This window comes from Melopsittacus undulatus, chromosome 4 (assembly GCF_012275295.1).
Source record: "Melopsittacus undulatus isolate bMelUnd1 chromosome 4, bMelUnd1.mat.Z, whole genome shotgun sequence".
In the NCBI taxonomy this organism is placed as follows: Eukaryota; Metazoa; Chordata; class Aves; order Psittaciformes; family Psittaculidae; genus Melopsittacus; species Melopsittacus undulatus.
Genome location: NC_047530.1, coordinates 71,623,771 through 71,647,350, shown reverse-complemented (window position 1 = coordinate 71,647,350; position 23,580 = coordinate 71,623,771). Strand labels below are relative to the sequence as shown.

Sequence of the window (23,580 nt, the reverse complement as noted above, 5' to 3'; positions counted from 1 at the left end):
GAAGACCTGACACTGAGATGCTCAGCAGTGTATCTCATTCTAACTGAACAGTGTTTGGCGCTTCCCCATTTATAGAATTGTTAATGCATTTTTAAGAAAACTTGTGGATTCTGTGACTTACTAACTCACTTCAGTTGTAAAAAAACTCCTCAGATTTACACTTGTAGCTTCTTTTCTCTAGAATTTAATTCACCTAGGAATAATGGAAGTGACCTGAGCTGAGCAAATTGGTCTTTAAGGTTTTTGTGATGAAAGCTCTAAGAAGTCTGAGTATGAACACTATTGAGGTCACAGAACGAAGTGATCTTCTGAAACATTGCTGCTTTATTGCATGTCAAGTTTCTTCTAAGTAACTTTTCTCCCTGTCATCTCTTCTCAGCTCTTTTCATCCCCTATAAGCCTCAAGACATTTTGCTGAAGCCGCTGCTGTTTGAAGTGCCAAGCATAACAACAGACTCAGTGTTTGTTGGAAGAGAATGGCTGTTTCAAGCAATTGAAGAAAAACTGAGGAATACTGATCCATCGGAGATCAGGGGAGCAGTCATTACTGGAAATGTGGGATTTGGGAAGACTGCAGTTATTTCACGGCTGGTGGCACTGAGCTGCCATGGAAGTCGCATGAGGCAAATAGCTTCAAATAGCCCTAATTCATGCCCTAAAAGTATGTTCCTTTTCTGAGTAACTGTTTGGGTTATTGTACTGATAACAAGAGTTTGTTGTTTAGGTGGGGTTTTTTTGGCTTAAGGGCCTCATCAACTCCTTGGCAAATATTTGTTCCCTTCAGTGAGGAAAGGAAACTGTTAAAATTGCATGCTTTGACAAATCCCTTCCAGATAATATAGCGGGGGCTCTGCCAAACAAAAGAGATTATAAAATGAAGACTTTATGTGGAATCTCTTTTTCTGTCAGACAGTGTGTACCCTAAACTCTGGTATTGTCACTCTAGTAGCTTGTTCTCCCATTAGTATGGAAAAGCGGTAAGTGACATGTTTCTTCACCACTGCGGACCATATGTGTTTCAGTACCACACATTTTCCATAGCATTTCAGTAAAGGCAATAATAAAGCTATGAAGAATTCTGTCTTTTGCTAGGATCTGTATGATTCTGTCACCTGAGCCATCCAGTGCCTACCTTAACTGGAAGGATGATGTGACTGTTACTGCTACTTTCTCTACTGACACTTCAAGCAATAATAATCTTATAATAGTGATATATTGTTTATATTTCCTAACAATCCAGTCATATAATAACTATTGGTTTAAAGGAGTTGTATGTACAGTTTTAATAAGGACAGTCTTCACATCAGTATGGTTTGCTTTCAGTAATTCTATAGTTTTGATCTACAAGTCAGTGGAATTGTTTTAAAATTGTGACATTTAATGTCCTGTATTTATCAAACTAGTTGCAGGCTGCCTTTAATGCTACTCTTCAGTTTTCATTTTTACTTTAGCAGTAAATATATTCTGTCATGTTTTCCTAGAAAACAATCTGCCATCAGCAAATTTGGTCTCTCTTGTAATTGTTGTATTTTAAAAATAGGTGGTGATTCCTGTCAAGAGATTCCCTTAAGTCAGTTATCCCCATCTGCTCCTCCAGCAAATGGTACCAGTACAATAAAGACACTGAATTGTCCTAGTACTCCTGAATACCAAAATCAAACAGGTGATCCTGTAAGACTCCTTGCTTCAAAGGTGAGTCCCACTTACTAATAGATTTTCAGTATGTTAGAAGGACTAACCTGGGGCAGACGGTTGCCTGGGCATGCTATTGGTCAGTGGTGAGAGAACCGGCAGTAACCTTGGACACTTCCAAAAGGTGTGTACATTTCACGAATGGTGAAATCAGCTACTGGCCTTTTCTACCTTTTAAGCCATTGTTTGAGTTCTGCTTGCTCTTAGAAAGAGTTAACATTAAAAATTTCACTTCTGTTTTATGTGTGTATGGGAGCGTAGGATCCTTTACTTCCAAAAAGGGCCATGTGTTCCCTACAGGTAGATGCTCAGCATACCTTCCAAAGGCAAAATTCTTGGGGAAAAAAGATGATAAAATGTTTGGTCTGTGTATAATCCATCTATATTATGTGGTACAGGTTGAGTCTGAATGTAGTCTTTCTATGTTCCATGCTCTGAGAGTCTGAAATAAGCAAAAGTTAGTTTTGCATTAGGTTATTATGATAATTGTAGGGGGGTTTTGCTGAATTATTAAAAATTGTTGGTATCTCAATTGCATGCTTTATGCCAACAGTTGTGAGAAAAACATGACAAGGTTATTGTTGCAGTTTTTAAGGTGATCTGTATAATTCAGAAATGATGTTATGAAAACACTGGAGTGCAGACTGTTTACTGTGAACACCATGTTTTCCTTGGGGTTTGGTTCTTTTCAAAGAAATATGGCCTATGTTACACTTTAATTAACACATACATTTGTGATAAGCAGAATAAAGCCAGTTTCCTCTCACCCTGTTTGCTACATGAGTACACCTTTAATAGCTGTCTGTCATTTACTTTTGCCTTAACGGTGATCAAGTGATTCCTTGGGTCACTATGGTGTGTGACCCAGTGCTGTTAAATTATAGCTAATAATAGATTGCGTAGTCAGCCTCAAGTTATTCTTCTTACAGTAGTTAGCTGTTTACTCACTGTATCCAAATCACATGAACTCAAATTACTATGTTTTCTTGCCAGAATCTGACATTTTGGTTTCACTTCCTCTTTGCATGCACGGCAAGGTCAAAATCCATTCCATTACCTTCTTTTCTGTGTTTTTGATGGAGGCCTTCTGAGACAAGTTGTGGAGTTGGATAAATATTCTAACCCTAAAAAGTATTTTGTAGCTGAAAGAGAAATTCACTTTTACAATAATCAGACTAACTAGTAACCCGTGTGTGTATTGAAGGGATAATTCTTTCTTTTCTTCATTAAATTCTGCAGGTCGTTGCTTATCACTACTGTCAAGCTGACAACACATACACATGTCTTGTACCAGAATTTGTCCACAGTGTTGCAGCTTTACTTTGTCGTTCAAATCAACTAACAGCCTACAGAGATCTTCTAATAAAGGAGCCTCACTTACAAAGCATGCTTAGCCTGAGATCATGTGTCCAGGATCCAGCAGCAGCTTTTAAAAGGGGAGTGTTGGAACCACTTTCAAACCTCAGGAGAGGTAGGTTAAGCAGAAAGTGACTTAGAAACTGAATCTGAACTGCAGAAAAAGTGGAAAAAAAATTTAAGAATATGTGTTTTGATACCCTAAGAGAAATAAGTAAAGCAAAAGACTCCTGGAGAAAGGCATTCCGTAATGGTGGTAGCTGTAACAATAATGGGTAGCTTTTGAACAGTTGTTTGATGTTTTTTTTAAATAAAATTCTATGAAACTTTAATGTTAAAGATCATGGAAACTTTTTTTTTCCCCCAGAAATCTCAAGGATACCTTTGTACCCTGAAGTTAAGGTTGGCACATTTGCATTAAAGGATTTTGTTTTCAGATGCTTTTGAGTTTTGTCACACATCTTTGTTTTGTAATTTTCTGTGCCTAAACACCTGCAGAGTGGATGTGTTTTTTGCTTGCTTTTAAAACTGATATGGCAGTTTTCCAATAAAGTGTGTAGCAACATGATTTTTGTATAAAAAAAAAAATCTAGCAAACTCCTTGAAAACAGCAAGCTCCAGAGTGTGTGCCAGCTTGAGCAGGTACATGATACATGGCAAGATGGGGAGATTTGCCAATGTGTGAACAGAGCGTGTGTCATTCTCATGAAAACTGGTTTGCAGTTCTTGAATTTTGTTGACAGTCAACAAAATTCCTGTGAAATCCATTGGCAAATCTAATGTTTACCCCCGGGATTTTCATCCTTATCAAGTGCTCAAAATGAATATTGCTAGTTTCTTACGCTGTTGCAAAATAATTTCTTGTCAGAACTGGAAGTGTAAACCAATGCCGGATGATTTTTGCAAATTGTAAATTATTTTGTTTGCTTGGTAAGTCAAATAAAGGATAAGTTTTTAAGTAAAAAGCTAATAATCAAAAGCAGCATTAACTAATAGCTTAAATAACCTACATATGCCTTCTTCCCATATATGTGCATCTCTTCGGTTAACAGCCTTGTTTAATCTCTTAACTCTTTTAAAATCAGTTGTGAAATAGATCCATAATAATAGTGCAGTAAAAAACCCTCTTGCGATTGCTTCTATTTTTAGTCATTTTATGGCACTGTTGTTTTATATCTCTTAATGTTTATAGTCTCCTAAATAACGCTTGAATCTGTAAGACGTATTGCTGCACATAAAGATAGATTTTTATTTCTTGAATGCTCAAAATTTGGGAATTAAAAATGCATCACTTTTAATGATGTAGGAAAATCTGTATTCATCCTTTCCTTTTCTCTTATTTTCATATTTCAGAGCGGAAAATTCCTGAGGAAGACTACATCATTTTGATAGATGGTTTAAATGATGCTGAATTTCATAAACCTGATTATGGTGACACAGTTTCTTCATTTATCTCAAGCATAATCTGTAAGTTTCCTCCCTGGCTGAAGCTCATTGTGACCATAAGAACTAATTTCCAGGTAAATACACCTTTTAACTTGTCTCTTACTGTCAAAAGACTGAGTGATCTTTCATATTGGGGCAGCTGTATTAATAGGAAGAATACTGAACCATAGAATACCAGGTTGGAAGGGACCTCAAGGATCATCTGGTCCCACCTTTCTTGGTAAAAACACAGTCTAGTCTCAGCACTCTGTACAGCTGAGTCTGTCCACCACTTCCCCAGGGATATTCCAATGGCTGGTGTTATGGGAATTCAGAGTAAAGTCTCTTGGTTTGGTTTTTTCCTTCCTTCTTTTGTTGTTGCATGTTCATTTACAGTGCAAAAGTGTGATATTGAAGTCCTCTTTTGTTTAGAATCACTTTCTTGAGTATGCCAGTAGAACTGATAATACAAGAAGTGGTGAAATCAGAATAGGTTTGCTTTAGCAAAGCCATCACAGAGATACTGAATTTTTGTAATCTGTCTTATGCTCATTAAAGAAGAGAAATATAGCAGAGATGTGTTGTTGAGTTTTTAGTGCTGGAATACTGTAATGCCTGTGTGTTGGGTTGGTTGCTTTGGTTTTTAATTTCCTTCTTTTTTTCTCCTTCTCCTCCTCATAGGAAATAGTAAGTTCACTGCCCTTTATTACAATATCCCTGGACAATTTTCCAGACAACAAAGAAATTCATGAGGACTTGAATGCCTATATTCAGTACAGAATTAATAACAGCCAAGAAATTATAAACAACATATCTTTAAATGGAAAAGCTGATGCAGCTATTATTGGGAAAGTGAGTAACCACCTGATCCTGAGAAGCTTGGGATCTTACCTCTATTTGAAACTCACTCTGGATCTTTTCCAAAAAGGTCACTTAGTAATCAAAAGTGCAAGCTACAAGGTTGTTCCAGTGTCTCTATCAGAGCTGTACTTACTTCAGTGCAATATGAAGTTCATGACAAACTCTGCTTTTGAGCGGGCCCTGCCAATATTAAATGTGGCACTGGCATCCCTACATCCCATGACAGATGACCAGATTTTCCAAGCTATTAATGCAGGACAGATAAATGGTGAACAGCAGTGGGAAGACTTCAGCCAAAGGATGGAAGCCCTTTCATGTTTTCTGATAAAAAGACGTGACAAAACACGTATGTTCTGCCATCCTTCCTTCAGAGAATGGCTTGTTTGGAGAGCAGATGGTGAAAATACTGACTTCTTATGTGAGCCAAGGTAAATGAAACCTGCACTAAATGATGTTCAAATAACTGCAGTTATCTTTTGTATAATCGTTTGAATTACTAAATATACATTTTATCTCAAATTTCAAAAGGATTCAGATCTTCTAGAATTGTGTTTTATCTGTGGTACCTGCAGTGTACCGTGAGATGAAACAAGACAAAAGGAGAGCAGTTTACAAATCAGTGTCAAACCTGCATTGGTTCTGACATAGGCCCCTGGTGAGGTGACAGTAAAGAAATATGAGGAGTGTGTTTCAACTTTGAAATTTGCCTTTTTTCTGTTTGCATTATGGAAAGAATATTGTTTAGATGGTGTGTTTCAGTAGTCTGACAAGAAAGCTGAGCTATTATGACAGGCATACAGATGTGTTAAGATATTTACTGAAAGTATAAAAGCAGTTCTCAATCTTTTTTACTAGGAATGGACATGCTTTACTGGCTTTCATGTTTTCTCGACAAGAGGGAAAGTTAAACCGTCAACAAACTATGGAACTTGGTCATCATATACTTAAAGCTCACATTTTTAAGGTAAAGTTTGCAGATTAATAGGTTTTATGACCTACTCATATGAATGAGTCACAGAGATTGTCTTCCATGTTGCTTTAATAATTTATTAGAAGCTCATATGAAGTACTTGGTCGTGCTAACAGACAGAATATTAACTTCTCTTTATGCTGGTGAGTTGTAGATTTGAATAGTATTTCTAATCCTATAGAGAGATTTCCTGTTATGTCTCTTCTGGTAGGGTCTCAGTAAAAGGACTGGAATTTCTTCCAGTCATCTTCAAGCCTTGTGGATTGGTTATAGCACTGATGGACTGTCTGCAGCCCTTGCTTCACTGAGGAACATCTATACCCCTAATGTGAAGGTAAGAAAATAAAGCACTTGTGTGCAATCAGTGCTTCAGCTGCTTCAGCAGCATTGGTGCTGCAACTGTGTTGATGAATGCTGAGATTAACCCTTTAGAGGAAAAAAGCCACCACTCTCTGCATCTGTGACTGAACTCCTTTATAACCAGTCTTCCTGAACTTCTTTTAAGCTGTTGTTAAAGTTCAGTTAAGTTTTCCTTGACAGCTTTGGTGGAAAGAAGGATTTGACCCTGATTTTGATGTAGCCATGCTCCATAGCATAGATAAATGTGTGGATGCACTTTCAGGGGGTCAGATGTACCACTGATTTGCTGAGCAGACTTCAGCCATATTTTCTTGTAGTGGAGAGTATCAAGGGGAATTGTAAAAGGGGAGGTACTGTGAGAGTGAAAGGATACAAAATGTCAGAACTTTGCATTATTGTTTGAATCCCTGTATTATGGATAGGGAAATCTAAGTTGGTAAGTTGCAGTTCTAGCCAATTACTAACCAAAAGCCTTTTGGTTGGAACTTTTGGTTCTAGCCAATTTGGTTCTAGCCAATTCCAATTGCCTTTTGGTTGGAACTTTGTGTGCAGATGCACACACACATGCATGTTCTAATAATTCTTTTAGAATCATAGAATCCTAGAATGGTTTGGGTTGGAAGGAACCTTAGAGATCATGCAGTTCCAACCCTTCTGCCACAGGCAAGGACACATAGCATTAGACCAGGTTGCTCAAAGCCCTGTACAACTGGCCTTGGAATGCTAGGGATGGGGCAGCCACAGCTTCTCTGGGCAGAGAGATTGCTTTTTATGCAGTCTGGTTCTCTGTTAATGGAGTCAGATACATAAATCTGCAGAGTAGCAGCAAGTCGCATGGATGAAATTGTCATGAGAGAATAGTGAGTTTCAGGGAAGAGGTAAGTTTTCTATTAGCAGTACACACTAATAGAATATTTGCTAACAGAAGATTTTAAACTTTCATATTGCTAGATATGTGATAAAGTCGATGTCTGTCAATGAAATCTCCATCAAGATTGGGAAGTAACATATGAGTATTTGAATCAAGATGTCACAGTCTTTTAATAAATTCAGACAAATCTGAATAAAAAGTTGTTTAAATCAAATTTTAGGTGAGTCGGCTGCTGATCTTGGCAGGAGCAAATGTGAATTACAGGACTGAAGTCTTAAATAATGCTCCAGTGCTGTGTGTTCAGTCACACCTTGGACATGAAGAAGTGGTCACTCTTTTACTAGAATTTGGAGCTGCTATTGATGGAGCTTCAGAAAATGGGATGACAGCACTTAGTTATGCAGCTGCTGCAGGTCACATGAACATAGTTTCACTGCTGTGCAAAAAAGGTGCAAAGGTAAGCTCATACACAAAATTGCAATGTTTGCTGTCAAAAAAATCATGTAAAGACCTAAGAAAATTGTTGATTACATAAGTACATAATTAACTTGGGGCAGGGTATGGGGAAGAACATCTACACAGGCTTCTATGAAACATTTTCACATGCCATTGATCACAAGCCACTGGCCCCTCCATTCTGCCAGTTTTGGGTCCACTTCACTGTGTATATACATAAGTGTGTACTTCATCAGCTTGTTCATGACTATCTTATGAGAGACAGCATCAGAAAGCTTACTATAGCTGAGGTAGATAACATCCACAGCTCTCCCCTCATCCACAAAGCCAGTCACCTTGTTGTACAAGGCTGACAGGTTGTTGGAAGCGTGACTTCCTCTTAGTAAGCCCATGCTGACTACTCCAAATCACTTTTTTGTCCTTCATGTGTTTGGAAATGGTTTCCAAGATAGTTTTTCCATTGCCTTCCCAGCAACTAAGGTGAAGCTGTTTGGCCTATAATTGCCCAGATCTTCCTTCTTTCCCTTCTTGAAGATAGGAGTGACATTTACTCTCTTGCAGTGCTTGGGAGTTTTTCTCATGGTCTTTCACTTGACTTTTTAACTTTGAATACCTTTTTTCTCTCCACCTACAATGCAGGCAGACTATGTAGACAAGAAGGGCCAGTGTGCTTTGGTCCATAGCGCACTGAGGGGGCATTGTGATATCCTTGAATACTTGCTCAATGTTGCTTGGATAGCTCCATCCCAAGAACAGAATTCATTAAGAAGAAGCCAGGCATTGCAACAAGCTCTAACAGCAGCTTCCAGTATGGGACACTGTCAGGTAGGTTGGTAGTTCATATATGTCCAAATCTGTTTGAATTTATCAGAGTTGTATAACACTGCTTGCAGCTATTTTTGAAAGAGGTCTGGAGAGCAGAACTATTTAAAGTAGTGTGCACTCTTAGCAGTAGTTGTAAATGCTGTAGTTAACTATCCAGTTACATTATTTGCTTCGGGATTTGTTTATATGTAATTTTCTGTGGGATTTTTCCTCTCTGTTCCTAACTGTTTTTCTGCTGTCCTCTCTAGTGGTAATGATGATATTCTGTATCTGTGATCAACTCTATCATGTTTCTACTTTAGGGTGATTTCTAGGTTGTTTGGGGTTTTTTCATAATATAGCAAACTGCATATTGCACATACTTGGACATGCTTAATTTTTTAACCTGGTGCACATATCAGGCTATAGACTTCAGCTTTCTTCAGCTTAATGTCAACTTTAGACAGAAATTTGGGGTTGTATGTGTGTATATGATAAGTGTTTGTCAGCATTACAGTACTATTCAGTAAAATGAACATTAAAAGTAAGCAAGTAAGATATATTTAAAATGGTTTAGATAATACAAGGTAATACAAGTATGTCTTCTGTTCACTGGAAAAATAAACCTTAACCTTGGTATAAAAGTAATCGGTAAGTAAAGATCACACTAGGCTGATGGGATTTCCTGTGTATGTATTGTGATGTGCCAAAAGTGGAAACTTAAAATCTCAATAAAACCATTCCAATACTAAATTCTTTTAAATCTGTTCTTTAATTGCTGAAGATCTGATCTTTAGAGTTGTTTTTATGATTAAAATATAGAAATGCCTATGTGCAATTAATTTATTGTATAATATGTAAGCCATCAGTGTCTCACAATATAAATTGGAGGATTCTGAACTATTATAAACTTGATTTAGTGGGTAATTCCTTCACTTGTAAAAGTTGCTATCCATGACTCAAATGAAAGCAGTCCACTGCTGAATATCAGCAAAATAGGTCACATTAATCATAAATAGTTACTCTTACCTGAAAATGTCCATCTTTCCCTGACTTTAGGAGTGGGATGCTTTATTTTTATTTTTGGCACTGTTTGCCATGATTGTTGTGGTATATGTAGTTCACACAGGAGCTCATTAAATCATAATAATGCAAAACATCCAGAACCAGTTAATAGGAGGGTGCTGGGCTTTTTTTTTTAACTACTTTCAATAACAGTTATCTTCAAGTCATACTAAAAATCATACTGAGATTGCTTTGATGGCTTATGAACAATATCTATTCATTTTCTTTGATTCATGTGCATTGTTTCAAATTTTTTAGTCTTTGTTATGTCTTGCAAGTGATGGTTTAGTGACTCACATTTCTGCTGATTCTGACAGGTGGTTTGTTACATCTTGACAATTGAAAAGGATCATGGAATAGACATCAATGACACCGATGCCTTGTGGGGAGAAACAGGTATTTTCTTTCTTGTTTTCCCTAGTTAGAGTTGCTCATTTAAAAAAATAAGAGATTCTGATTTTTTTTAACTTAATTCTCTGTGGTAGAAGTTATGGGAAATACCAGTTTTAATAATAAAATGCAGTGTATAAGTGTAGAGTTTTTAACTTAATAAATCCACTCCTCTCATGTATTAGAGGAGTTATTTTGTATTAAAATTACTGAAAATTTCTGTCTTGCTAATTAAATTGGAAATTATATCTGGAAATCTGGTGCTCTGAGCTGCACTCTGAATTTCTTGGGTTTCTCGTGAGAATTTTTTAAAATTTTTTTTTTTGTTAAACCTCATTTGTTTGCAAGAAATGCAGGGCTATTGTCTCATTTATCTGAATGAGACCATGGATGAAATGACATTCGTCTGTGTGGGAAATGCCAGATCTTTTTTTTAAAGACAGGCTGTAAGCTGTGCAGCCTGCAGCTGGAAGGGTTCTTGGTTTACCATATGAGTAGCATCTCAAGTTCATTAAAAAAGCTGAGATTACACAAGCAGGTGTGAAAACTCTCTTTTAATTATTGTCAGTAACCTCTTCACATACCGGAGAAGCAAACGTTCTTAATTCCTGTGCATATACAGAACTCTTGTTGCAAATACAGTGAATTCCAAAACCCATACATCTCTTTCCAAATTAATTTTCCTTTAATATTTCTTGACAATGTTTTGTATTTAAGTTCTTAATGTGTTGAATATATCTGCTAATGAAGTTAGTACTTCCTTATGCAGTGTGAAGGTGGTAAAGGTCTTTGTCCAGGTAACTATGAGCAGTTACCTGCAGCATTTTTGTGCTGTCTGAAATAGAGAGTGTTGTAAGTTTGGGGCAAAAAAAAACATGTAGAGTGAGTGAAGGTAGTCACAGGATTACCATTACATGGAATATTCAGTTAGTGAATGTACAAAATTTATGTGGAAAGACTTCCAATTTATATTCTGCCGGAATCCCCACAGTTTTGCATGTGTGGGTGAAGTTATGTTTGCATTGTACTGAGTGGTTCTTTGCAGTCCATTTTGCAAATGGGAGTATGATGTGCAACTGGATAGTGGCAGATAGTGTGAGGAGCACAGTTTTGTGAGCAGCTGTTTTAAAAAGAAAAAATCCATCACACGTTGAAATAGCATAGAACAAACTTTAAGATCATTCCTTTTCATGTAGCGGCATGTTCCAGAACAGCTTGTTTCTGTTCATATATTTGTACTGCTGTTACCTGCTTGAATCCTGAGTTGGTTCTGCTCATTGTGGTGGCTGTTCCAATAGCATTTTATACTGTGAGTCTTTAGAGGGAAAGACAGCTGGAGATTATCATTGCCATTCCCAGTATTTTATCCCATTAACAGTGCCGAAGGCCACGTTTGCATGAAGTACAGGTCCAAGGAAAATTAAATAGCAAGTTCAAGTGGAGCAGATAAAAAAAGTCATGGAGCAGATAAAAAAAGTCATGTAACAGATGAAGTGTGAGCATGTTCAGTGGAAGACTTCTAAGTGTGTTATCTGCGTTCCCCTAGTTTACCGTTTTCAAAATCCACATTAATCTCAGTTGCAAAAAAATAATCTTAGGTTAAAGACATCTCTGAGATGTTTTCCAGCCTCATATGTTCTATACAGATTAGCTAAATTTGAGCATAATTTACTGTCTAGTAAAAAAGATAGAAAATAGGATCTCTTTGGTTGCTCTCAACTTTTGCAGAGTACCATTAGGCAGATCAGTCATAGTTTGGAGTAGAATAGATGGAATTCCTGAGCAGAGTTTAGCCCTAATGTTGTTAAAGCTAACTGGAGGAGTTGTTTAGTTATCTTATACCTGGGTTAGGTGTAGGGAGTTACATTGTTGCTGTAATGTTAGTCAGTCTGTGAGCTAAAATGCTGCTACTGACAGAGTAAAAAATGTGAAGTTTTTGAATGAGATGGCTTGGTTTGCCTTTGATGTTGGTATCTATAATAGAGTTACTTTCCAGTTGTTCAGATCAAAACAGTTGATGTAAATGTAACATAGGAAAATACCAGTTGGTAAAGAGTGAATGGGTTAGATACTGTAGTTCTGAAAAAAGGAATGTACTGCTTCCTGCAGTGTTTGTCATTTCAATCACATTCAGCATTTGTAGCAATTGAAAAAAAACTATTGCCACGGAATGGACTCAGTCAGAGATCAATATGATCAGACCAAAAGCCATTTATTGCAAAGCATTAACTCCTTATATACTATTGCTTACACACACCTACAGCAATTTGGCATATCATGATTGGATACTTGTCTTGAAGACCCTTGCTGACTAACATATAATTGGTTAAGCACAGGTGTGAGAACTTGACCTCGAGAGCTTGCCAACAGTCCACAGTTCTCATCATTCAGTGAATTCCAGCTTCTTCTTATCTTGCTTACTTAAGCCTCCTCGGGCCTCTCATGGCCTTGCTGTATCTTTCAGAGTTATTCAGAGCTCATGTACCAAATATTCATTCTCCTGTGAGAACACTGTCTCCACAAACTATCATGTTTGAAAATGCTGAAAAAAGAGTAAAAAGAAATTCACAATTTGACCCACTTCTCATGAGAAACTCTGGTACTAGGATTTAGAAAACAGAGGGGCAAGTCCTTTGCTGATTGTTGCAGAAGTCAGTGTGTGAACCCGTTTTCTAAACAATGTTAACAATGCTGATGGTGCTTTAACAGAACAACAGAAAAAGCCGCTTTAATTTCAAGCTCCATTTAAAACACACAATAAGTTGATGGGAAAAGGGGAAAAAATCATGATGGGGAATATACTTTTATCTTCAGCCTTCAGTGAGTGTCACAGTGAAAAGGTGTATGATAAGCTTTAGGAGAAGGTGGCAAGTTGTTTAAATGTGCAGCCTTACAGCAACACTTAAGCATTACGGCACCAAGTAGAGTCCCACAGTGTTAGTGTTGAACATATGGAAGCCTGCTTTCTCATAAGCCATATATTGTGAACACAGATGTTCAGTAATTTGTATCTTATGAATGTCTAAAAGATCAAAACAGTGGGTTTAATTCTGTGCAACGCAGACACATTTGCTACTACACTGTGTTGGGCTGTTCTCTCTCCAGTGTGTGTAGGTGGATATGTGCAGTTGTGATACTCTGGTGTTTTCAGACAGGGCTGAAAAAGTATCTGCCCATAGTAGTATCTGTGTTTAAAAGCTGCAAAGTCGCTGCATTTTAGGTAGAGGTCAAGAGCACTTGTTCCTGACAACATACACTGTTCTGTTCAAAGAAAGATTTTTAAGGTGATTAGAATGTTGATGTCTCTTGTGTACTGGAAAATGTACAGTAATCCCCTGAAGTCTAGAGCAAGGGTTAACACACAGGAATTAGAACTACTAATTCATAACCTACTGTGCTTTGAAAATCATGAAAATCAGGGAAAACAGTTTTAACTAGTGCAGAATGAAGCTAAAGCTAAATAGTCCACGACACAGACTTTCTGCAGGGATCTACATATCTGATGTTCTGTAATAAATCACAGCTAGGGATCAGGTAAAATGTACTTCCTGAAACTTGAGTTACAGTCCCTTTGCTGAATCCCAGAGCTGTTTCCATCTTCACCTTTAGGAAGGGCCAGATGGAAAGTGATGAAACTTTCTTGCCTTGGGAAGAATGATTAATGAAAAAGAAACTAGAACAGACAGGTGGGTTTATCCAAAGTGTTCATAAAGATTCTTTTTAAGCTACAGCCTGTGCAAATGATAAAGCTCTTACCTTTGAGAATAACCTCTCCCCCCCACCCCCCCAGTCATTTATTGACTTAATCTAATTCACTTGAGGCTAGAAATAGTTACGGCAGTACTACAGAGCAGCAGAGTTGAAAAGACTGGGGCTCAGTCACACTCACATAATGTGCATGTGTTAAAAACTGTGGTAAAACAGGAAAGCGATGTTGATGACAATGCTTTTTTTTAGCTCTGACAGCTGCTGCAGGAAGAGGGAAACTGGAAGTCTGCAAATTACTGCTTGAACGTGGAGCTGTTGTGTCGAGAGCTAACAGGAGGGGGATTCCGCCACTCTTCTGTGCTGTGCGGCAGGGGCACTGGCAGGTCTGACACATCTTTGTGAACTAAATGGATTCCTTTGGGAAGCTGTCATCCATTTTCTCCCCCTCCATCTTTAGTCCTGTTATAAGTTAATGTAGATTTTCTAATACATGTTTTGCATCAACACCAAAAGACTGTGTTCAGAAGCTCACTTTTAAAGTTATTTAAAATGACAGATAATAGTAAATAAATAAAGAAGGAACAAGGTGATCTTTAAGGTCACTTCCAGATCAAACCATTCTGTGATTTTATACAGAGGATTAAAAAGTATATCAACTGTATGACAACCTTGGTTATACTGTACTTGGAAAAATAATACATGGGAGTTAAAATATCTCCTAGACCAGGAACAGAGGCAATTTCACATCCTCCATATTGCCTCTCTATTAATGGAGAGAGAACCTTAAGAGTCAGGAGCCTTCCTCATGCTGGCCATTCCTGTCTGGAGAAGGCTCTGAACTGCAAACAGATTTCTCAGTGATTGCTATAAATAACACCTTAGTCCTCTTCTTTAGAAGTTCATTCTCTTAAGGACAAAGTTTGCCAATTGATTTTTAAATTTCTGTTTTCTGTTTCAGATTGCTAAACTTCTAGTGGAGCATGGGTCTGATGTGAATTTAAGTGACAAGCAAGGCCGAACTCCACTTATGGTGGCTTCTTGTGAAGGGCACTTGAGCACTGTGGAATTTCTGCTTTCTGAAGGTAGAAAATAAATAGTGGTTCAAGGCTGCACAGCTGTACCAGAGACTGCATCTCTGTGAGTTGGGTAGTTTTGCTTATTAAACAGGACATCTTCATAACAAATGTAATTTTCATTTTACAGGTGCAACTATTTCCTCTCTGGACAAAGAAGGACTGACAGCTTTGAGCTGGGCATGTCTGAAAGGCCACAGGGAAGTGGTTCAGTATTTAGTTGAGAAAGGTGCAACCACCGATCAGACAGACAAAAATGGACGAACGCCCCTAGACCTGGCAGCTTTTTATGGAGATGCTGATATTGTGAGTAGAACAGCAGGAAAACAGCTTCTGGTAACATTTTCATAATACAGACCAAAGGTCAGAAGTATTGCCAAGAAACCAGGAAGGAAATCTGGGGAAGCAGTAAAAATGCTTACACTGCTGCTAGCAACTGGACTGCAGTGCAAGCGTTTTCTCAGTGAGGTTTTGGTACAGCGGTAGTGATAGAAGTCCAGCATTATGCCATTATGTTTTATTGTCTGCTGTTGTACGTGAGTCTTTTAAATCTCAATCAAAAGGAGCATTTACAATTTCTGCTTTGGATGAACTGGAATTAAAAAAAAAAAAAAAAAAAGGAAAAGGAGCTTTTTTGGGCATGAAAGGAAAATACATTTTTTTTTCAGGCTTTGCAAAGCCATTGAGGTGACCTGGCAGGATCAGCCGGGTGCCTTCATGGAACAGAGACTGCAAATGAGAGGTGTAGGAAGAATAATATTGCCAGAATAGATGAAATGCAGAAAGATTTTGCTTCTCCATCATAAGGAATCATTAGTTGTCTTTGATAGGTATTTTTCATGCTTTCTGTGACTGGGAAAGAACTGTTACAAATGCTGATGCTTTCCATCTTGCAAAGATGGCACTGAGCACATCTCAGTGTTAGTGTCAGTCCAATAATATGGAACTACAAGGCCTGAGGTGAAAATTCACTTCTCAATTTGTTTCACAGCTCATTTCAGAAATAGGACAACAACCGAAGTTCCTTTTCCAGTCCTGTACCTTTCTCACATACTATCTTCTTCCTCTGTAGGGAATACTAAAATGCAAAAATTTAAGGTGAAATTAAGGCATTTTAGGTAAAGTTTTTCTGAATCTGAAATGGACCATGACAGTAGCTGAGATCAAAAGGATACAAAAAGGTTAAAGTCTGTGATTTAGAATCCTCTGTATCTTTGAAATTACAGATTTTTTTTTGTTTGTTTATTTTGTCCTCACGCTTCAAAACTCTGTAATAGTTACTGTAGTGTTACACTGTACTTGAAGCTAAAGCCACAGGGCCTGAACTGCCGCTCTGTTCTCACTGTGTTTGTTACCCTTGGGCTTGAGTTGCTGCCTCTGCTTATTGGCACGCAGACCATGACCAGAGGAGGGAATGGAGGGATTAGGTGGTAGCTTAACTATCCCACTGTTCTGCCTCTCCTACCAGAAATAATATTACAAGGCCTGTCTTGTTTCTCTTCACAGGTGCAGTATTTGGTAGAGAAAGGAGCAATGATTGAGCACGTAGACCACAGCGGCATGCGGCCACTGGACAGAGCTATTGGATGTCGTAACACGGCTGTAGTGGTTATGCTGCTGAGAAAAGGAGCTAAACTAGGTTAGTAAAACTGGCCTGTACTCAAGCAACTGAATATCTGCTTTGCTAGAATTACTGTCATTTCTGTAGACTAAATAAATAAATAAATCTGGAAGCGCACACTAGATTTTTGCAGGTTGTATGGTTTGCAGATGCCTGCACAAGAGAAATCTGTCTCTTAAAGGCAGACACTCAAGACTCACTTCAGAAGTGAAGAAATGAAAGTAATTTTATTGTGTTCTTTTCTTTGATGTGTTGATGAAGAGGTTTGGAGGAGTCAGTCTTTACATGGTTACTCTATCATGATAAACAAGGAAATGATGATTGCACCATTAGTGATACTTAATTCTAGGAATTATTTAGATTAAGAAGTTTTACATTTAAATAACATTTTTAATAGATTATAGAATTGCAAAGAGTGGGTAGGCAAAGAGCTGGTGCAGATGTGTACGTAGAATCATAGAATAGTTAGGGTTGGAAAGGACCTTAAGATCATCTAGTTCCAACCCCCCTGCCATGGGCAGGGATAATTCTTGAATCTGTAGTGCCTCTACATCATCATTTATTATTGTTTGGGTACTACAGATGATCAAGTACAGATCCTTACTTAGGTCTGGACTTTACTGTGACTTTTATACTGGCCTATTCTGGCTTATAATACCAAGGATGGAATGAATTGGACCATTTCATACCTCTATCTATGTGTGGCAGCAGGGCAGGTATGGATATATACCTGTCTTAAATACATGTGCGCACAGTACTACTACTACTAGTTCTATGCAGGTGACTTATCTACTGAAGTAGGATTAGGCTTTCTAGGGTCAATAGGTATCACAAACACACTTACTTCCCTTTTGTCAGAGATCCTTAAAATTTAACTTGCAGGAAATGCAGCATGGGCAATGGCCACCTCCAAACCTGATATTCTGCTTATTCTGCTGCAGAAACTGATGGAAGAAGGAAATATACTGTACAAAGTAGGTAGATTTTTTTTATTATTTTCTGATAGCAGAACATTATAATTTAACTTCTGTCTGAATGTAGATTAAAGTTCTTTATACTTCCTTTTATGTTCAAACAAGATGTGTACTTGCATGTCCTTTATGTTGGGAATGAGGCCAACAAATCTTCAGAGCCCTGAGAAGGAATCACTGAAATCTCCTGTGTAAATGAAATAAGTAAATGAAAATTTCAAGATGCATAAGTACATTTTCTTTCTGTTGAGCAAGTCAGTCTGAACATTCGTAGCAGTCAGTCACTGCCTAAGAGCAACTCAGAATATAAGGTGCTCATTTGAATGTGCCTTGTTGAATTGACATTTAGGCATGTCCTTTTCTTCAGCATAATGTTCTTTTGTGTGCTGTTTAAGTATATATTAAGGTGACAGCTCTTTTGATACGTTCTTTTTACTAATGGTGATACATTGCTTAGAAGAGGAACTGGTGTTATTTGGTAAACTGAGACATCTGCTTTACTAGTGCAGCACAGTGCTGAATGGCTTTATGGAAGCATCATTCAAAGTCTGTTCTAGCTACCTGTAATTTGTAGGATCTTTTATAAGTGCCCTCAAATATCTGCCACCTTATCTCTGTTCTTTTTTCTGTATCAAATGACATTGCATAGTAAAGAAAGAGACCCTTCAGGCCTTGCTGTAATGAATTAGATTCTCTCAAAACCTAGGCCTTAAGAGTTATAATCAGTTACCTCACCAGGTACTGGACTGCTTTCTTTAAATAAGTAAATAATGAATTGTATTGTATCTGATTTTTTTTTTGTACAAGTAGTATGTATTAATGCAGTATCCTGCTGAAATACCATTTAGAAACAAACACAGACTTCAGTTAACATCCAAGTTCTCACCTCTGTGTGCAAGTGTAATTCATACTGTGTGTATTCATTTTATTTAAATCTGGCTCTGTGTTTTTTACTGGAAGAGCACCTCTTGGTACATGTTAAGTATCAATGTACTTTGCTGCAACAGTATTGCAACATTCAGAGTTCCAGAAAAGCTTCTTGTTTCCTACCTTTGTAGAAAGGCAAGATGAAAGAAGCCGCACAGCGCTATCAGTATGCCTTGAGGAAGTTTCCGAGGGAAGGATTTGGAGAAGAAATGAAAGCATTCAATGAGCTGAGAGTTTCATTATACCTAAATTTATCACGATGTCGCCGAAAAACAAATGTAAGCTCTTACTGTTCATCTGTTGCCTCTCTGGCGTAGGGAATCTTAGACTTCTACTCCATTACTGAGTTTGTACCTGGGACCTTTATTTCTGCTATTTTAGAATCCTTTTCACTGTATCCTGCTTCCGGGCTTTGTTGTGTCAACAAATGGGGACCGCTCATAAGATGAGGTCAGGTTGCTGTGGGGGATCTAAAGCTGTTCTTAGGAAATACAGTTATTTTGGAATGACAAACTGCTCGTTTTGGTACCTTTTGAAAAGACGAAATGGAAAATGCTGCTACCGCTACTACAACGTGTGTGTGTGTGCACACATTCCTTACCGTATCCCACTGATAAAACTCTCATTGCATTTTGCTAACCCTGAAGTGCATCACTTTCCATCTAAAACTCAAGTTCATCATATTGCTCTGTTCTTGCATATCGTCTCAGGACAGGGTTTTTTGGTGTTAATACTTTTGAACCTCCTGTATCCTCATGATCCATGTAATTCAGTATTGAGAACGCCCTGCGCCGTGCATGGCTGTTAGAAAAATTAGGCTTGCTTCTGCCTTCAGCTTCCCCATAGCCATCTTTGCCCCTGTTTAAACCCTGCTTTTGTCAATCCAGTCTAACCAACAATTTACTGAACTCTTACTCTGTGTTCTTGTTAAATGAAGACAAATAAATTACATCCAGTGCAATTCTTCTTTCAAAATTGTACCTACCTTGTCAGAGGCAGCTCCGGACTCGGCCAAGCCATTTCCTGAATTTTCTTGCTTTTTTCTAAATTCATAAGTCTTTAACTGGCCTTTTTTCAAAAGACATTCAAGAGCTTTGCTGTTTGGGGTTTATTTTCTTTTAGACATAAAGTCTCCGCTAGCATTGTAACATCTTTAGGTTGAAGGTAACTGTATCCTCCTTATATTAACACTACTTTTAGCTACCTTGGAGTCAATTTCCCTTAGACACAAGAGGCAAGGGTAGCGAGATGAGGTCTGTTCTCAGTTTTTCAGAAAGCATCTGCTCTTGCTATCTGATAAACGGACCCTTTGTACTGCGTAAGGTATCCACGCTACTGAAGCAGTACCATGAGTATAGGGCATGCACCTTTCTTTTGTTGCCACTGTATAATGAGTACTTTTGTTGAAATTATTAGGACTTTGGTATGGCTGAAGAATTTGCTACCAAAGCACTGGATCTGAAACCCAAGTCTTATGAAGCCTATTATGCTAGAGCAAGAGCTAAGAGGAACAGCAGGTACTGTTTGGTTCTGTGCATCTTCCTAACACTTTCAGTAGCTCCTTGTCTTTTCTACCAGTTGTATTTGGAATTTGCAAAGAAAAAGCTCTTTCCCTTTGTGCACTTTCCATCTGTATCAGTTACAGCCAACCCAGCCCCAAAAAGCAATACTGAATAATCTTTTAGGCAAACAGTAGGTAGTTCAGGAAGTAACAAATTGATATGAAGAGGGACTAAGTGTAAGAGCAAACGGGACTGCTACTCCAAGTGATTCAGCAGAATGTTGGCAGCAGTGAGCCACCAAACTCCAGCACTGCATTACTTGTTACTGAGTTTATTTATGATTTATTACTGGGTGCTTCTGTAGGACAGGATATGTTGAATCATCAACAGTTCAAGATAAAAACAAGGGGAGCTTGAGAAACAGCAAACTGTAGTGGTACAGCTGAAGTCTAGGGAGAGAGGTGCCTTTTTGATTCACATGTCTTTTCTAAGCACAACAATAATCATGAAGCAGAGTTCAGTCAGTCACCTGCTCTGAAGGCAACAGTGAAGCATTTACAAGACAAAGCACCAGTTCCTAGTGTTAGCAGCAGATTGCTGCTGCCTTCCTCAAGAAGCTGTTGAGATACCAGGGAAGGGTTTAGGGCTGGGTCTGTGCTTCCACCAGAGGAAAGAATTTCATGGCTTGGAGAAGATCCAATTCTTATACTGTCACCAGCTACAGCCAGAGATGGCAGATCAGAATATGCCTTTGAAAGTCAGGGGTGAATTAATTGTAGGCAATGCTGAGACTTACACATGCCCCTGGCTTTGGTTGAGTTTAACTGTGGGTTGGTTTTTCTTTTTCTCTAAACAGAAAGCTACTTGCTGCTCTCGCTGACTTGCGTGAAGCCACACAGCTGTGTCCCAGCAATCAAGAGATAAAACGTCTCCTGGCTCGAGTAGAAGAGGAATGCAAACAGTTCCAGAGGACACAGCAACAGAAGCATCAGTCTCCACAGCTACTACAGCAAATAAACAACTCTGATAATGAAGAAGAGGGCATTATACAAGGTGTGAATGACAATTTTAATCTTCAAGACCAGGAGGATGAACTGTCACACCCTGAGGAATCCGTTTCCTGTTCACAAAGGCTGCAGTGTTCCTTAGCTGCTGCATCGTACAGCAGGACCCTTCAAGAAGGTGTTCAGCAGAAAGCTAGATCTGTGTCCCCTCAAAGCAGAACAGGCAGTAAATACCTGAGAGAGCCAGGCTTGATCATGCAGCCAACAAAGCAGGCACAGATTGTGAAGACTAATCAACACCTGAACTCTATCCAGCCTGGACCAAAACCAGGAAGCGGTCCATGTAATGCAAAGACACAATCATCTTTTCAGCATCTTCCCCAAAGTCCCTTGCCAGTCCGGCACTGTAAAATTCAGCATTTGGATGGGACAAACACATTATCATCCGGAAGCGTTTCTGCAGGTCCTAGTTCTGAACTGTACAATGAGAAGTTTGTGTCCAGCCAGTATTCCCATTCACAGCATAATGAGAATCTGTCCTCGCATTCTTTTGCAAGTAAGTCTAAAACTGCTGACCGGTTGACAGCCTCTACTCCAATGAATTTTGGTGAAGCAAGGCAGCAAAGTCCTGTTCCCTGTAGTTCTCCAGCCAGTAGTATGATTCTCGCCAGCTCAACCAGCAGCTTAAGTTCAGCCGGTAGTTTTTCAGATAGTATTAAAGGGCTGGGCCCAGACGTTCGACTCAAGGAGAGTAATGTTCACCAAGTTCAGGGTACTGCTGAACACAGACCTCGCAATACCCCATTTATGGGGATCATGGATAAGACTGCAAGGTTTCAGCAGCAAAATACTCAGTCCAGTCGTACTTGGCACTCTCAGGCATTGGAGGGATTATCAACACATGCTGCTTCTGGGGGCATTCAGCCCTCCAATTTCGAGCAGTTCTCAGTCAAGCACTACCAAACTAAAATCTCCTCTACTGGTGCTGCCCCAGGTGACAGCAGCCAGAATGGTCTGCAAGCTAAAGATCGCGAAGAGCTCAAGTGCCAAATGTCAACCCACTGTCAAGACAGCAGGTCACCTAAACAGGCACCACATTTATACCCAGATGCGGTATCACAGTCTCACAGCAGTAAGGAAGGCCATCTGAGTCATGGCATGGCTGCGAAACCAAAGCGATCATTCATTGAATCAAATGTATAAATATTACTGTGTATATTTACAGGGTTGTAAAACTTGGCTCATGACATCATAGGGTATTACTTCTGTACAAAGTACTGATGGCTGGTCACTTGTGAGTATGCAGTCCGTGTTGGCCAGTTTTCAATGGGCTACAACCACTTCAAACTGGTCCTACCATCACAGGACAGTTACAGTAACTGGAACAGCAAACCTGTGTGAAAAGAGTTCGTGCAGACAAAGCCTTTCCATCCTCTTTTGCCATCAAGTAAGATTTTCATTTTACATAGGGCTTTAATCTCTGGTTATATTACATCTCACCACTTACTTACATAATAATTGTGCCTCTCTAATGCTTAAGTAAGTGCTTACTTCTCAAAACAGTGTTAAGAAAGATAATCTGCTGCATTATACTCAGATCTGTATATGTATGCTTTTTTTTAAATCAAAGATAGTATTTTATCACTTTTCTAGTGGGATCTAATTTGGGTTGCATGATGTACATTTAGGAAGCATAAATAATTTGTGTCTGAGTACAACAGAAGCGGCCATGTTTGGATATGTAAATATAACTATTTTTAGTAACTAGAAGAACTCAAGTAAAATAAACGGCGACATTTGCATGTGTATTGAAAGGCTTTGACCATATTGGTTATTGCACTAAGAACACAATATTATGGCATATTAACAATAATCGCACTTTATATAGTTTATCTAATCACCTTTGGGTGCTATCTTAAAGCAAGATGATTTATTGTTTATTGTGGAAAAAGGTACAGCAGTGAAATCTTTAGGAATTGTTTTTATGGGAAACCTAAGAAATTGATGAAGATGAAAGTTTGAGGGAAACTGTACATGCAGCTGTGTGCCAGGATGAAATTGGGACGTTTCTCAGAGGAAATCTGGTTTTACATTGGTGAGATCGTTCTGCAAACAAGGAGCTGTAGTGCCATCCCTGTGCGTGCAGGTAGGCTGGAGTGGTCAATGTGACAGGCACAGTTCAGGTCCCCTTTGTGGACAGTGTTGGACATTGTAAACAGCCGTACCACTTTTTACAACTTCTTTTTGAGTTTGCATCATTATGCTTTAGCTTATTTATTGTTTACTGTTTCTTTGATACTTTGTACAACTCCTATATTAGTCTTGTCCTGTAGTTCTATTTTTGCACAGCTACTGTATTTTTTCCATACAAAATAAAGACTATTAATACACCTGTGGGAGGAGATGCAGTCCCTGATGGTTACAGAGCAAACTCTTCAGCTTTTTTAGCTACATGTTCAGGAATAGGGAACAAAGACTCATTTTTGGTTTTTAAATTAGAAAAAGAAATACAGCTTATATACTC

At 38.5% G+C, this 23,580-nt stretch overlaps 1 protein-coding gene across 4 annotated transcripts in view; it reads left to right on the top strand.

Moving 5' to 3' along the window:
• The window catches only part of TANC1 (tetratricopeptide repeat, ankyrin repeat and coiled-coil containing 1), an 84,629-nt gene extending 61,183 nt beyond the window's left edge, over positions 1–23,446 (top strand). For all 4 annotated transcript variants that reach the window (XM_031053222.2, XM_031053223.2, XM_031053221.2 and 1 more), the window contains 18 exons: positions 380–661; positions 1,541–1,692; positions 2,932–3,163; positions 4,402–4,568; positions 5,155–5,762; positions 6,190–6,298; positions 6,516–6,638; positions 7,756–7,992; positions 8,631–8,816; positions 10,178–10,256; positions 14,208–14,341; positions 14,917–15,040; positions 15,162–15,337; positions 16,538–16,670; positions 17,535–17,626; positions 18,682–18,828; positions 19,967–20,067; positions 20,909–23,446. In XM_031053222.2, coding sequence (XP_030909082.2) covers positions 380–661; positions 1,541–1,692; positions 2,932–3,163; positions 4,402–4,568; positions 5,155–5,762; positions 6,190–6,298; positions 6,516–6,638; positions 7,756–7,992; positions 8,631–8,816; positions 10,178–10,256; positions 14,208–14,341; positions 14,917–15,040; positions 15,162–15,337; positions 16,538–16,670; positions 17,535–17,626; positions 18,682–18,828; positions 19,967–20,067; positions 20,909–22,259 — 4,433 coding nt within the window. In that variant the 3' untranslated portion in view covers positions 22,260–23,446. The remainder of the gene's footprint in view (positions 1–379; positions 662–1,540; positions 1,693–2,931; positions 3,164–4,401; positions 4,569–5,154; positions 5,763–6,189; positions 6,299–6,515; positions 6,639–7,755; positions 7,993–8,630; positions 8,817–10,177; positions 10,257–14,207; positions 14,342–14,916; positions 15,041–15,161; positions 15,338–16,537; positions 16,671–17,534; positions 17,627–18,681; positions 18,829–19,966; positions 20,068–20,908) is intronic.
• The last annotated feature ends 134 nt before the right edge of the window (positions 23,447–23,580 follow it).